At 40.5% G+C, this 16,817-nt stretch overlaps 1 protein-coding gene across 2 annotated transcripts in view; it reads left to right on the top strand.

The window, feature by feature from the left end:
* Positions 1 to 16,817, top strand: part of LOC138246348 (kinesin-like protein KIF18B) — a 184,680-nt gene that overhangs the window by 7,128 nt on the left and 160,735 nt on the right. For both annotated transcript variants that reach the window (XM_069200862.1, XM_069200861.1), the window contains exon 2: positions 9,040 to 9,396. In XM_069200862.1, the coding sequence (XP_069056963.1) occupies positions 9,069 to 9,396 (328 nt within the window). In that variant the 5' untranslated portion in view covers positions 9,040 to 9,068. The remainder of the gene's footprint in view (positions 1 to 9,039; positions 9,397 to 16,817) is intronic.

Genomic DNA, 16,817 nt, shown 5'->3' with positions numbered 1-16,817 from the left:
ACTCACTTTTGATTACATTACATCTGTGCCTAATCAGTGCTTATGCTCATGCTGTTCAATGTGGGCTCTAGAAATTAGTAAACTGATGGCAGGGAGAGGGTACCAAAGAGGTTTAGCCTCTCATTGAAGATTGCAATTAAGATTAGAGTTCTGTAACTGAGAACCCTAATTACAGTGTGTGATATTAAAGTGCTATCTTTTAACCACAAAGTATGCAGTGTGCTCTGCAACACATGACTCTGTCTGGTTGACTGGAGCGTTGAGCTTTTGTCCTCCACACTAACTGAGAAGCATTTGGCTGCTTTTCTTCCCTACCCTGTGACTCGACACCTGAAAAGGTGTACTTGGCCCAATTTGGAGAGCCATGGTGGGACTGACCTCAGTAGCAAATTACCTTAATCATCATGTTGAGGGCCCAGTTTCCACTGTCTTCCCTATTGGCTCCCTGAATGGAAACTTTAGGTTTGGGTGCGTTCTCCTCATCCTGGATACAGGTTTACTTCTGCTCTTGACAGGAATTACTATCCAAATGATTCAGTGACATGTTGAGAAGTTTTAAACTTTGCACAAGCTTTTGAGTAGTTGGCAAGCACACACTTTCTAGGGAATTCCATCCCTGGAAGGTCCACTACCACCCCCTAGAGAAAATCTACTCATGCACAGTATTACACCATACTGTGGTTATATAACTCAAGCAAACAAGTGAAAATTCACTTAGAATGCTGTTAGAAATTGAGATCTCTATTTGGCAGAGGTGTGCACCCTATCCAAGTAGAGACCACAATCCTAGTCAAGGTAAGTCACAACACAATCCATATAATCCCGTGCCCATCCTCTGGTAACTTGGCACAGAGCAGGCAGGTTAAACTTAGAAGACAACGTGTAAAGTATTTATGCAATAACTCCTACAGTAACACAGTGAAAACACCACAAAAAGTGCTCCACACCAGTTTAGAAAAATAGATATTTATCTGAATAAAATAAGATTAAAATGGCAAGAGTCGAATATGCATATGTCGAGATATCCCTTTTTAAAGGTTTAAATTAGTCTCAGTCCTTAAGAATAAGTGGTTATATCCTTGTACCACACAGTACCTGGCATACGTCAGAAATAACGACGCAGTTGCGTTGAAAAATAAGGCACTGCGTCTGATTTTTCAGGTGCAGCGCAGCTGATGCGTCCTCTTTCCACGCTGCAAGGTGATGCGCAGCATTGGTTCCCCACTGCAATGCAGGGATATTTTGACGCCCAGGAATGATGCGTTGAAAATCTTTGATGTGCTGGTACAAGGAGCAGGCGCTGCGTCAATCTGGTAGGCGATGTAGCAATTTTTCCACCACGAGGCATGCGATGCATCGATTTCTGCAGGCGTTATTGATTTTTCTGACTCACATGGATTTTCTTCTCTGGGGTGAAGTCTTTGTGGCCCTGAGACTTGTGAACTGGAGGCAAGCTCAATCCAATCCCTTGGAGAGCACTTGTGGGGAAGGCAGAGTCAGAGGGCAGCAGGGCAACAAGCAGGACAGCAGTCCTTCTCAGCAAACCAGTCCAAATGAGTCTTTTGGGCAGCCAGACAGTCCCTCTGACAGTGTCAGGTGTAGATCCAGAAGTGTTTGATTTTGGTTAGGTTATAGACCCAGTATATATACCCAAAAGTGCCTTTGAAGTGGGGGAAACTTCAAAAAGTGGTTTTGAAGTGCAGACGTTCACCTTTCAGCCTAGTAGTCTGCCAGGATCCTTTTTTTGTGTGTGTGTTTGTAGGGGGTTTATCAATCCTTTGTGTTAGGCAGGCCACTGTAAGAGAGAGCCCATGCACCCTTCCTGCCCAGGGTGATCCATTCAGTATGCAGATGAGGAGGCTGTCAGGTCTAACAAATGGCAAAAGTGAATTTGCATTCATAAAGGAAAAGATCACTTTAAAATGTATTTTGCAAATGCACAAATACGTGATTTCATAGGTTTGTCTGTTTGTGGATGTAAATTTAACCCATAGTTGCAAATAGCTTGGTGAATAACTGCCTTTGCCCTTTAGAGAATGGTGCTATTATTGTGGCTACACAAAATATTTAATTTCTAAACAACAAAGCAGTCTGTCCAGTTACAGAAATGTGATGCAATACAAGCTCGTGCCTTAGATGTCGTTGTGCAGAAATTACAGACTGACACTATTCACTACAGAAGTATGTTTTTAATGCGATTAGTGTTTGTAATGTGCACTTCTGCCATTTGTATAGCCTTGTAGCATTCTTGGAAGTCTGCATTTGATGAGCCCAGTGTTTAATTTGTCTTGGTGGTTTCCGTTGTTGGGCACTGGCACTTATTTTTCCGCCTCAAGCATTTACTCTGAGCAAAATACACATATTAGATGGAGGAAAAGAAAAACGAAAAAGCGTCACAACAGGAGAAAGCAGACAGGTGAAAAAGTGAGCTGAAGGAACAGCGAGTGGCTTTAAATGGATTAAAGAGGCCCGAATTGGCTTTAGGTTTACCTGACTCAGTATTCCGTGCTGGTACATTTAATTGCAGCAGCTGTATGTTTCAGAGGACAGCTTTGGTCACCGGCACGTTTTTATTTACAAATTAAGCACTGGATGAGCCGCATCGTTCTGAGTTTTCTCTCTGACCAGAACTGCGATAGAGTGATATTGTTTGTCGTATCTTCTTTTCGGTGTGATGGTTCCTACTGTTTTGAATAAGAAACAACTAGTCCTTTTATGTCTGAATCTTTAGGACGTGTATTTTGTGTCAGGGCAAGTGGCCTTTACAGTTGTGAGGTTTTTTATATTGCCATTATTCTAGGAGAACAGTTATCAGTTGTTTGGCAGGGTGCATTGCCAACTATATGACCTTGGTGCTATGCTGTGTCTGAAGTTGTGAGTGCGAGTGAAATATCTATGTTTTTTCTAAAATTCTGTTTCTGAGCATTTGTACGTGTGATGAGTGTGTGGAATGGGGGTATCGCTTGATGTTGTGTCGTACACATCTGAGTCCAAAAAGGTTTGCGTACCGTTTTCTGTTTTGTAAGTGACGGCTGTGTGAGGAGTGAGTTGAATTATTGACGAGTAAAGCTTTGCTAATTAGTCATTAGTGTATGTTTAACAAATACTTCCCGCATTCTGCTAAAGCTGTAACTATCACCAACCAGTAGCTCTCAATCACGCATTCAGCAAATATTTTAAAAGAAACACGAGAAAAGCAATTCGTTTGAAATAAAAAGTGATAAAATTAATAAGTGAGAACTAACGCCTTTTCAAAGTTTTAAGAAATAGGCACAAATAATTAAAATGTTAATTAGGAAAAGTCGCAGACGGTCAATAAGATGCTTAAAAAAGATGTTTAACTTCTTTACATGGGGACATTTCTAAGCATTTCTTATTGTTAACAATTTAATGATACTCGTGTATTATAGTTCTAAAGAGATGACAAAAGCGTCTAGGCTTGCTGACAAGAATAAGACGCACACTTCAGTAGCTGGATGCCACAGCGAGAGGTGTTTGTGGGCACAGTATGTGGCAGAGTATAGGTGTTTGAGAGCATGTGGCGAAGTCGAGTAAAATATTGTTTGAGAAGTGTTGGATAGTGTAATATTCTGGTGGGCACAGGTGATGCAATCGTCTATAAACTTCATAATATTTAATGTTTGTCTAGAGGCATTATAATGAACTGTCAGTTATTTTTCAAGTCGGACATGCCCAGTATTGGAGACCAGCTGAAGGAGTTTTAGGAGTTTTTAACCGTTTTAATGGATTAATCATATTTCAAAATTGTTACCCACTAAACCACCACTTTTAGAAAAACACATGAATGAATAGTTAATAAGATATTTCTAATTTGTTTCTCATTGTTTTCACTCGAGCATATTGTTTTAATCACATGTTGCATTTTTTTTTTTCACTTTGATCTGTGTTTAACAGTTACACACTGCCATCTTTTAAGTAGGGTGTACAGTTAACAAGCTTCCACTTCATGACGTGTATGATGCACCAAAGAGGGGAAACAAGAGAAAACGATCCATAGTACTTGTAATTGGTGTGGAATTTCCCAAAATATTAGCCTCTCTGTGCATGGAGTGAAGCAGGTATTAGAACTTTATTTCTGTTAATTCAGAGAGCTATTACTCAGACTATATATTTTCCTGAATCAAATGTCATAGGTTATGCATGTCATAGGCTAATATAGCAGCAGAGCAGTCTTTTTAGGTAACGGAAAACTAGCAGAGTCACTCATCTGAGATCAAAGCAATTGCCACGGTTACACAATATTTACAGGCTCAGTCCTGTGACAGTTGAACTATTGTACAGAGATTTTTACAGGTTTATGCAGTTAGCAGCAAAGTACTCCCTGGGGTTGGATTGTGAATGCTTTGGCCTCTGAAATCACAGCTGTTCTTCAGAATACAGAGTTCCTAAAAGCTCAATCAAAACTATTGCGCAGGTTACACAGATTTTGGAAGTTCAGTCTTTTGAAAACAGATGTATCTGTCAGGAGGATGCAGCTCTATCTTACAGGTGTACGCATCTAACAAGAAATCTATCCATTAAGTGAGACAGATTTTACAGGCTTTGGACAAAAATAATTTACAAGTCATGGTATTTATATGAAAGAATCATCCATCCTTTATATGTATGTATTAATTAATTAGCTTAAACATGTAGATTAGAAAAGCTTTACAAATTGACGGTGGTGGTCTATAGCAACAAAATGGACTGAAATGTATGTCTATATGTTTGAGGGCTATAATAGGCAGAATTCACCAATTGCCTTATAGTGCCTAGAAATAATTCTTTAGGTTTGTTGAAAGTTGTGGATTGAGGGATGACACAGGAAGTGAGCCACCATGAAGTAGAGTCTGGGGAGGCCAAAGATTCTAGTTATTAGAAAATAAGTTGTGTATGATTATTGTGGGTCAGAGTAGCAAGAGGGTTACCATGTGAGCAACGAACAGCTTTAAATAAGTGTTCTGGTGGTCTATAGAAGACACTGCTCTTAACAGAGAGCATGCCTGCTTTACGGCAGAGGGATGAGATAGGCGTGTACCTGGTGTGATTTTAAAGTGTTCTTTTAGCAAAATTTAAGAACTTGTCCAATGGTGCACATAAATATTGAGGAGGCCTACCAATAGACTGTTTCATTTGCCGATTACTAGACAATTAACAGTGCTTCGGCTGTATGAAGTCTGATGAATGGTTGTATCTTTGATACATTTAATAGCGAGCTGCAGTAGGAGCAGTAGTGGTGATGAAAGGCTTCATTTGTACAGTAGGAGTAAAGTGACCAGGCAGCAGCGTCACTAAATCACAAGGGAAGATATTTAGATAAGATAGAGGCCAGTGTAGTAGAGGAATGAAAGTATTAGCCTTCCATTTTGGATAAGTCCGCAAAAGGGATCATAATGCTTTCATCTTGTCATTGGGCTTGAGACAATCCAGCATGTCTGACTGCTGGCGGGTGTGAGAAAAATGGAAATGTGAAAAATGTTTGGATGTCATTGGTGTAGAGATTAGCACATTTCCTTAAAACAAAGAACCTTTCTGGTGAAGTGGTCATGAATGCCAGGAGCAAATTAGATTAAGCAAAGCAGAGAGGGACTGGGGCGAAGATGTGATGGCAGAGGATGGAGGTAGAGCATGGATTAATGTAGCAAGTGTTCATGGGTATTGGTGATTTAATGTGAGTAGTGTGATGCAGTCATTCACAGAAAGCGATGATTGCCAGGTCTGCAAGGAGAAATAGATTGTAGAACCTGCAGATTGTGGATCGTAAGATCAAAAATAGACCATGAGGTCCTAGGAGCTGGCAGGTTTTGCCTTGTCCTGAGCCAAGGATAATGTGTCTATTTCTTGGCCTCAAGATTTTGAGTTGGGGTATTTTATTACCATTTGTGGAGGAGTGCAGTCCTGTTGGTTTTAAAGGTTGTGAATATTAGGTGATACCTTAGTCTGTGGTGGAGAAGCAATAAAGAAGAACATTCTCAGAGGATAATGTGTATCTGCCCAGCATGTCTCAAGGTTTCATTAAAATGCAAAATGAGGTAGAGTAATACAGAGGTCATTGTGGAATTGGTTGGCCATTTCCTTCTCGAGATGATAGAAGAAACAGTGAAGATGGTATAAAACACACTGGCTGGCATTTGTATGTATGATGGCATGGCCAATGGGGCAATGAATCAATAGCGGATAAGGAATGGATTAGCATGTCCGTTATCAGTACTAAAGCTAATGGCGTTTTGATTACGCGCCGTATGTATGGAAGTGAGTAATCGAATAATAGCTGAGAGGCAAAATGGTTGCATAGGATATTTTTCTGGACAATTCAGTGTGACTATGTCATATGCATTTTTGTTGTAGCCGAATGTTTTGGTGACAAGCAATGTGATATTTAAACACAATAATTGGAACATCTTTAAAAGTCTCCATGCTGTTGTAGTGAACAAATAGTCAAGGGACTTATTTCTGCAGTAGCTTATTGGTAATTCTAAAGAGTTTAGAGGTGGGCAAGTTCCTTTTGGTGCCAGGGGGCTGTCTCTGAGGATCTCATAAAACAGAAGAGGATGAGACGGAATTGATGCTTTTTAACTCTTCGCCCTTTACTGGAATTCCTAGGCGAGGATGCTTTTTGGAAAAGGAATGTAAAGGTTTGCAGGGAAAAGGACATACTATCAGGACGATCCCGCACAAGGTGGCGTCCTGTTCACTTTTATTTAGACAAAACCTACGGGTCTGTCTTTTCTGACATTAGATCAAAGCTACCTCATATGTAATTGTATATTTATTTATTTTTATTTTCTTTCGAAGATCAGGCTTTCAGTTCCAAGTTAGAACAGGAAATCAAATGCATAATTGAAAGTACCTGTCCCAAACTATAAAGCCAAGGACGACTAAGCTTTGGAGGGGTTGAGAGTGAATTTCTTGCAGAAAGCACCTTGAAAAGATTGTGTCAAACACTTTTTATATCACAATGTACTTCTCTGTATTACTCTGGTGCAGTGGCATTACCAGACTATCTTGTAATAGCCCTTTGGCAAATCTTCTGTATATGCCCTAGTCAAGTTGTGTCTGACAACAAAGTTATCTTACAGATCTTATAAATTCGTGCTTAAACCAAAAAGGGTGCAGGTATATTACAGGTTATAGTGCACAATTATTTTCCAGGTTACATAAATCTTACAGGCTGAGCTATCTCTCTGTCTGAGATACTTTCCAGGATCTAGCTTCTGCAGCATTATTCTCCTTAAGTGTACAAATAACTTACAGGCTAAGGCCTCAGTCATAAAAAATTGCATTTGGAAAGCAAAGAAATCCAGAAGTTTGCAGATAATCTTAAAGAACCAGGCATCTGATACTGAACTTGTCCTTTGGGTTACGCAGATTTAACAAATCCAGGCCTCTGATAGCTGACATGCCCTCTGGTTATGCACATCTTCAAGTTATATAGGTCTTAAAAACCTAGGTCTCTGACAGAGCTATCTGGGTTATCAAGATTTAACAGACTGGGACTTTTGGCAGTAAGGTTATGTCACGCAAGCAACACAGATTAAACAATCTGTAGAATTCATTTCTTGGCAGTATTCTGTATTACTGTCAGCCTTCCCCGGTATAAATAGGTTCAGATACCCATCTGTCCATTGAGAAGGAGATGGTGACTTTGAGATATAGGGAATCCTAGTCATGGAACTTGACTGAAAGTTGTGAGATTTTGAATAGATCACAGTGTCCCTATAAATAAAAGTATAAATATGTGAAATGTAATTGTAAATGTAGACTACAGTTATGTAATTAAAACATGTAACCATGTCCATTTAATGTCCACACCTCTCCCAAAACTCTTCTTGTCCCCTCATAATGTAAAGTACTTCATTGCTACGCAGCTGGGTTTGCAGTGTGTAAACACCAATAAATACCTTGCCCTAAGCGTCTTCAAGGTTTGTACTGTGTAACATTTTAAATAAAATATAATTAAAATATCACCTCTCTCCAAATATTCAAGGTATCTGTTACATGGTCTCTTTGACCCATAATATGTCCACATAGGAGTGTTCTTGACAATTTGGTCACGTGATAGAAATACTGTATAAAGTTGATTAATCTTCACTGATTCTCGGTGATGCTTTTCTATATTCCTAATTAATTTTGTCTTCTGTCTTACTACTAATTATTGGAACTCCTTTCTATGTTTTACATATAGACCACTCTTACTTGGTTCCTAAGGCAATTGTTTATTAGACATTTACACACTAGATTTTGGTTTTCATCTTGTTACCTGTTCCTAGTAAAGCACTTTTGTGGCACTCATTTTGGTCTTGTCTGCTTTGCTTGAAACTGCCACATATATAAGTAATGGTGTGGAGTATTCGAGGCATCCTTAAATATTTCAAAATATGAACATGTGCTCTTCCATCAGGATGTTATCATAAGAATCAATAAAATGAGAAAAACGAAAGAGGTGGCTGATGGCAACCAACATTGTGCAATAGAATAATTCGACAATTTATTCACAATTAAATGGAAATACTTCTCTATAACACTGATTGAAGCCTCTTAAATGCTAATGTCCTCCATACGACAATCAGATGTAGCCATGCTTGGAAGAAAACATACTTGCACCATATCGAAAGCTGAGATAGAGCTGGACAGGTGAAAAATGCAGAACATCTCAAGATCATTTGTCCGTGTCAATATTTGAAAGCTTGTCGCGTGCACCACATTACCATCGGACACTCCTCAGAGAAGTGTTTTGTACTATGGTTAGAAAAACATGGCAGCCCTACTTTGTGATTAAGAGGTGTTCCATTCAATTTTCTTTTTCTGCACAGAAGTATAGTGCTGTACCCTGAGTGATTTAGCATTAATTCTGGTATCACCTGATTAATAATACTGCTGCACAAAGGTGGTTGTTGGCAAAAGTATGTATTTATCAACTTTACGGGATTGGAAGGGAAAGCACTATGGAGACGCTCAAGTTAAAATTACTGTGGGACTTCAGAAGATTTTGAGCTAGCATCTGACTAATGTTGGATTGTCTCCCTCTCCTTTTCCCAGCTTCCTCTGTGTGTGTGTGTGGCTGTGGCATGGCGGCTCCTGAAGACTTGAACCCCTCAGAGGGAAACGTCTCTGTAGTGGTAAGGGTGCGGCCTCCAAATCATCGTGAGCAGGAGGGCAATCAGCAGGCGGTGGTGCAGGTGGTTGATCGTAGCATGTTGGTGTTTGACCCAGAGGAGTCCGATCAAGCTTCGGTCTTTGCAGGACTGCGTAACCACGAAGGCCCCAAGCGCAAGTGCAAGGATTTGAAGTTTATGTTTGACCATGTATTTGGAGAGACATCCAGTCAGCAAGAGGTGTTCCAGCATACCACAAAGGATATCCTAGATGGAGTGTTGAATGGCTACAACTGCTCTGGTATGTCTACTTTTCTGTTTGACTTTATATACAGATTGTGTGTGCACTCTTGTGTTTTTTACTCTTCTGTGTGACTTATAAACACACATTTTTCTTTATTGCCAAGCCTGGCAACCTTTATAAGTTGATGTTTTATCCTTCAAGCTTATCACCATAGCACTTTGTGTCCAGCTGTTTTTTTTCTTTTTGCCTATCCTTGTTTGTCTCTGCACTATTCTCTTGTTTTACATCCCTAACTACTCATATGCATTATTGTCTGTGGTTTTGTAAATGCCTTTTCATCCTGTCCTCCTTGCATATAATTTTTTCTTCTTTTGAATATCTCCTTATTAACATTTTACAATAGTTTTGTCAGAGATAGACTTTACTGAAACTTAAGCACTACAGCTGAAGTATATTGCCATCTCTATGTATTTAAAACCACTACATAGCGAGCATGCCAAAAGATAAGAAAACAAAAACACACAAGCAGCCCCAACTTGGGTTCTGGGACATCTGGTTACATCAGTCATCTATAATCGGTGTATTCACAGCAAATCATAAGCCCCCCCCTCCCCCACCCTTTACAAACAATGTAGAGTATGTTCTACTTGACCTGTGTGCATGGGCATAGGCAGTGTCTTCTGCATATACTTTAACAAAAGGACACCACTCACATGTAGATGATTATACATGCCCAATCTCTTTCATAGTGAGATCATTCAGTTCAATAGCAGCGTGTGCTTCATCTGACTTTTATTTTTTAAAAGTAGTCTGATATTTGTAGAGAGAAAAACATATTTTGTATCCTTATTTGTAAGTGAGTCTATGGTTGTGTACTAGCATTGAAGTGCTCGTTTTTTTTGGCTCTATTAAATGCAGACCCAAGGAATTGTACCATAGATGAAAGTTATTAGTTGCTTAGGACTGAATGCATTCTTTTGTGTGTGTGTTCGTATGTATGTGCATGCATGTAGAAAAAATAATGGTCCGCCTCTAGAGGTATTCTACTGGTTGTATCTAGTAATAGCAAGAGGCAGAAAGTTGTGATGAAAGTCTAGCCCCATTGCTCATTGAACACCCAAATCCTCACTGTCCCACCCCGTTACCCTACACATGAGATGGTTAAGTGTGTCTGTGCATCTCTCCTTAAACCATTCTTAACCTGAATGCGATCCATAATTGTATTTGGGTTGTGCGTCAACCTGTTCCAGAAATCCTATATTCATTAACTGTTTTGCAGCAACCATCTTGCTGGTTACTAGACAGAAGTTAATCTAAATGTGTCCTGAGGAATGATGTCCAGGTCATGTGGCTAGACTGAACTCAAACAGGTCACACATATTCAGGAAAACAATCACCTTTATGTGCAAATCTTGCTTTAGTACATAGGGTATGGCCTGGGGTAATAACTTCTAAGCAAGGCAAAAACAGCAGCTGAAGGGCAGGGGAACCTTCACCCGCCCAAGCAGATCCCAGTAGCATTAATCCTCTCACCCTGAGCTGTGAAACACAAAACCTGGTGCCCAGCCAATCCTCATTTACAATTGTGGGAACAGTGTTCCTGCAAAAGCTCTGCACGGCACTCCCAATTTATCCATTGAATCCTCAGGGCACAAACTAATTAACATGGAACACTGAATGGGATAAGTGGCTCTGTCGACAGTGTTTGTTCCATGAACAGTATCCAATGAACAGTAAAGTAACATCACCCTATGACCAAATATTCACCCGATAATCGTGAACTACCTAAAGGCCAACCTGGTACCACTCTTAGTGAGAGATGGCAGGAACACATTGTTTGTAGTTGGGGCTGTTCAGCGTTTCAACTTTGTGTCACCTCTCCGTTTAGCTTTGTTATCTCACCTGTCTTTCTCTCTTTTAAATCCACACCTCAAGTACCATCCAAACCAATAAACTTAGTAACTGTATTATAACCATGGTTCATTTTTCAACAGTCTTTTAATTTTCAAAAAAATCTGCACTACCCTGAGCAACATCTTTAGGTTTAAGTACCTGCACGGAGGCTTACTTGCTCCCTTCTTCTGATGGCAGCAGCTTTTAAATAGTTTTCGAGCTCCTGTCATTCTTTCAAATACCTGTTCCTGTCTATCTTTACTACATGCTTCTTCACCCATTAAAGATTCTTCCTGATGCTAGCAATGCTAATCTCATGATTACTAAAGGACTCATTAATGTGACAATACGTTGGATGATACAGCAGGGCCTTATAGTTTGCTATTGCTCTATAACAATCTAATTCCATGGCCACAGCCATGTGAAGACTTTGTGGGATTGAGCAGTTACCTCTCTGAACCAACCAGTTTTTATGTGATTATAATATTCTAGCATTTGTATTTTTTTAATCAAAATGTATTCCCCTTCCAAGATGGTCTTCATAAGCAAAGTTTAGTATAATTTCTCCAAGGCAAAAAGTAGGACTCACTCGCCCCAATCAAGTGCCTAGTACACCTACCTCACCCCAACTGAATTGTAGCACCAACCATTCTAAAACCACCTGCACTCCCATAACTCGCAGTCAACCTTCCAAGACATACCTTTTTTAATTTCAGGAAAATTCAATAAATATACAGCTGCACATTACTATTACGTTTCATTAAGAGTTTCCTGGCATGTGGACAACACCACCATTAGTGCTTATCTTACTTTAGTGCGTTATCTTCTGATTTAGTATCCAGTTTGGGTACATAATATTCCACAACCTCCTTTTTGGTAAGTGCACATTCTTCCAAGAGATTATACTTCTGCATGGCCACCAACCACCTAGATACTTATTGGGTTGCCTGCCATTAACATGATATGAAAGAAAACCAATGATTTGTATTGATAAAATCCCACATAAACAAAACCAGAACCATTCCTCAACAGCAAGCCATAGTTTTCTGCTCAGTGAAAAATATTATACCTCTGCATCGTGTAAGCTAGAATAAATTTGGCATGTGCAGAATTTCTGTAAGAACATCACCAAACTCCTGGGCCTATGCTCCAACACTGACAAATGTTTCAAAACCTCCATTAAGATAACATGATGTAGGCACAGAGCTTGAATGCTTATGGGGTTTCAAACACCTGTTGGCACTACTAATTAGTTCAATGATACTACCCCCTTAATTTCTTGATGTGTCAGAAAACTGTGATATACCTTTAGAATACTGCTGTATACGTTGGTTACGCATTTATTTACATTTCTGGCTTATGCAAAGATCCGCTGTAGGTGGATAACGCAATGTTTTAAGTACACTGGCATAGTTTACATATCTTTACATTCAGACATGCTTACAGCTTGATGCACATTTATAGAAAAAGGTTTTAATGACCAAAATAGTTAACAGTATTATGAATGGTTTTAAATAAGTTTTTATCCTTCAAACTTAACTTGCCTTATGGCCAGCATGTTTTATTGATAACAGGTTCTCGTATGCCTAAAGAAAGAGCAATTGACAAAGTGCATAGAGTAGGGTGTGTATCCAGGGGTTGGTGTGTGTAAATGGCGGAGGCGAGGGAGACACTATATAGGTCTCCTCACATTTTAATTATGAGTTCAATGTGTGGGTTCACTCGCTAACACTAGGGAGCCTTATGTAATGGATGCAGACCACAGGGTGTACTCATAGTGGGCATTTAGAATTTGTGAAATGTCGTGACCATAAATCGCTGCCTATTAAGTTACAACTCGATTCTGTCTTTTCTCATCTATCAGGTGGTACACTAGAGGCTCCAGTACTATGTAGTAGTGAGCCATTTGTCAATTATAGTAATTTAGTGTGGGGCGTGTCATTGTAGTGTACCGGCTTTCAATCTGAATTTCTGAGTTGTCAGACCAAAGCTTTGTGCAAAAATAACCCTTATAGGAAAGTGTCGCTTATAGTTCAAAAGGGGTCATGTTATCTGTCTGGGATGGTACATTTAACTTCAAACTATGGTGTCAGAGCTTCACGTAATTGGGCCTACTAACTAGTCTATCTATTGTCCCATTGATCTCGTGTTGGGCGTCATGTCAAGTGGTTCTACATTTGACTTAAAATATGTGCAGTAGGTATGTTTGGACCCATGTTGTATTATCAGTTCTATGTTACCCAGTCTCCTTACGGAGGAAGAGGCCCCAGGCAATATACACTCCACTCTTGGTCGTTAAGTCTTTAAAACACTCTGTGTGTTGACACTCTCAGTAGTTTTGTCTTCATATGCATACTTTGGCTATAGCGAAAGAGGTCGAGAACCATCTTTTGAAGTGATTTTGATGCTAGGGATGTTAAAACCTATTACGGAGTAGCAACAATACTGAACCATCAAAGTTGTATGCGCGTGCTTCTTGTAGTTTCCCAAACTTGTGACCAAAACTGGAACAGATTCTTGCAGATTCATAATATAGTCTTGGTGTGGCAATCCGCTGTTCCACAGTGCCAACAGTTTGCATTAGGACTAAGAATCACAAGTTTTACCATACAGGTACATCTGCATGTAAATAACCATTAATAGAGAGATTTTGTTTGTTGAGGCTGTGCGAAACGAGATATGGGGAGTGTATAATAGGGTTCATTGTCTCCGACACAGTATGGCAAGTATTGACAGTATGGCAAATCTAGTATTTTGGGGGAATTCAGAAAATTCTGTTCCAGGGTTATCCATATTGGTGTCTGGTGATAACGATGTAGTGTATTCGCTACACCAGCTATTTTGGTGTAGTGAAATAAGGGGACGTTTGCTGCATACATAGTTCATCTGCTGCGGTTTCTACATATAGCTTGGATGCTTTCAACCTTGGCCTGGTAAAATCCCATTTTAAAAGACTAATGTCATTATCTAGAGTGTTCAGAATCTTGTTTGGTGTTTTCAGTGATTAACATGCTGAATACAGTTGAATATGGGAGCTATGTTCATTTTGCTCCTCCCATAGAGCGACAGTTGCAGGTGCTACAATCTCCAAAAATCTGCAGACACTATGCATCAGCGGGTGGAGATTATGTTCCACCATGTTTTTCAAAGCACGATTGACCAATATTCCTAAGTATTTCAGATTTGTTGGTGCCCAATTGAAATGATTATCAACACGCTCTCTTCTTGTGAACACTGTAATTGTTACAGTTTTGCTTTTGAACCATTTGATCCTGTAATCTGAAAAGGCAGGGAGAACATTTGAAAATGTTGTTCATTAAGTTGGTATTTGAGGGGAGCAGTTGAGATAGTGATCTAATCTTCATACATTTTTTTTTCTTCCGGTATCATCCCCCTTTTCCATTTTACATGCTCATTTATACAGATGTACATTTTTATATATAAATGCATAATTGGCAATGCAATATTTGTTTCAGTGCACTGTGATCTTTCAGCTGCTTGTTTAAAGTTTTTTTTGTTGTTGTTTTTGTTTGAGTAGCCTGATAAGTTAGATTTTTCTGTATAGTTAACAAGTTTTCATAAAATTTGATATCTCGATTTCTCGATTATTGTTTCTAAACAGTAAAATAATGGTTGAAAGAACATAGGTAGGCCAGAGGAGCTTCTAAATTGAATTTTTATTTTTTTTATACTTAAAAAAAATCTTTTTATGAAACGATTGCTCAGTGCACCATACATTATGCTTATGGATCAATACCAGATTAAACATTACTCAGCTACATGTCACAGTCCATACAATAGAGGTAGTCGATTTTATACATATTGACATTTACACACATGTGTAGAAACTACAGTCCTAAAAGTCTCCTTCTGCCCTCCTCAGCTTCAGTCCCTGTGGGCCTACCAATTTTCCCATACCTTCTTCCATTTCTTAGGGCAAGCTCTACTTCGGTATACCACATGTTCCGCACATTGGCACCGATCTAGGTCCGATTCCCAATCCTCAACTTTAGGGTGTCTGTCCGCACCAGAGCCCTTGCTATTTATGGTATGCTTGGCTACCTCTACTGCCAGCATCAATCAGATCTTCTGGTACTTAGGCCACACCTCTTCACCCATTATATGCAGTAGGTGTCGGTCCTCCAAAGGGACAGTGGGGCTAATCACCCGGGCCATTATTTGTGTTATGTCCCTCCGGTATTGTTGTATGGGCGGGTAGTCCCACAATATGTGGAATAATTCTCCCACCCAGCCACACCCCCAGGTGCAGAGATCTGAGTCGGGCATCCCAAGTTTGCACATAAGTGTTCTGGAGTAGTATGACCTAGTATTTTCAACTGGACCAGACCGAACCGGGACCACATGGCCGCCTCCCATGAGCTCTATACCGCCTGCACCCAATTGTCCTCTTCAATGAGGCCAAGATCCCTCTCCCAAGCCTCCTGCAGTGCACCCAGGGAATCAGGTCAATTATTCATTAGTTTCTTATACATTAGTGAAACGGCTCTCTCGAGCATAGGGTCTAGGAGAAGGCAATTCTCCAGAGGTGAAGCCTCAGGCAACTGTTCACCCTCTAGGATATGCTGCCTCAACGGTTGTCCCAATTGCAAGTGGCAGTAGTATGTGCTTGCTCCCTTTTCATATTCTTGCTGCAACACTTCATAGGAGACAAATGCTTGGTCTACCAAGTATTCAGTCCCTATCAGGCCCCACCTATTAAACCCAGTCAGTCCTCTGACCTCCGTCAGCAAATCACTGGCCTATAGCAGAGTTTTTTCTGTCAGCTTTCCCTCTCAGCCCAGAAACCTGCTAGCCTCCCGCTATGTTCATACCACCGTCTGCAAGGTATTTTCCATTCCACTCCTGTAGAGCATCAGTGGGTAATCACAGCATCCCATAGCCTCCCGGTCCACCCTATACATTGGCTCTGTGTGGTCTGCAAAGACCCAGTCATTCATGATTATCAGTTGGGCTGCCAAGTAGTACTTGCGCACATCCGGGACCACCAGTCCCCTTTCGTACACCCCTTTCTGCAGTTTGCCGAGCGCTATTCTAGAGCTCATGATTCACCGTATGAAAGAAATATGAGGGCATTTTGCAGAGTATGTTCTGCAACACAGAGCAGTCGGGAATGGTCATTATCCTAAAGAAGACGGCCCTGCCCATCAGGGACCCTGGGAGCGACCTCGCCACGGACGTGATCCAGATGATGGAGAAGGTTCTGTCCTAGGAATTCCGCAGGATCTCACATCATATGGATGCTCAGGTAGAGGGATCCATTCTGCACCACCAGGACCACACATCTCAATGTCAGGATGGGGGCGGAGGGGTGAGGGAGCACCTCATGCCAATGGAAAGGTAAGGAACTTTTCTTAGTTGATCCGTTACCCGGAATAGTCCCAGAAGATATGTAGTAACCTGTTGACCGTGAGGCGCGGCTGTGTGGCATATATCAGGATGCCATCTGCGTATAGCGAAACACATTCCTCCCAGACTCTGCCCCTGCCGATAACCCAAACTAGAGGGTCTTGGCGGATCCATGCCTCAAGGGGCTCCAGTCCAAGCGCAAAGATCTACCGAAAGTA

The sequence above is a fragment of the Pleurodeles waltl genome, chromosome 7 (assembly GCF_031143425.1).
Source record: "Pleurodeles waltl isolate 20211129_DDA chromosome 7, aPleWal1.hap1.20221129, whole genome shotgun sequence".
Classification (NCBI taxonomy): Eukaryota; Metazoa; Chordata; class Amphibia; order Caudata; family Salamandridae; genus Pleurodeles; species Pleurodeles waltl.
Note: the sequence above shows the minus strand (reverse complement) of the source record. Positions and strands in the feature narration are given on the sequence as shown.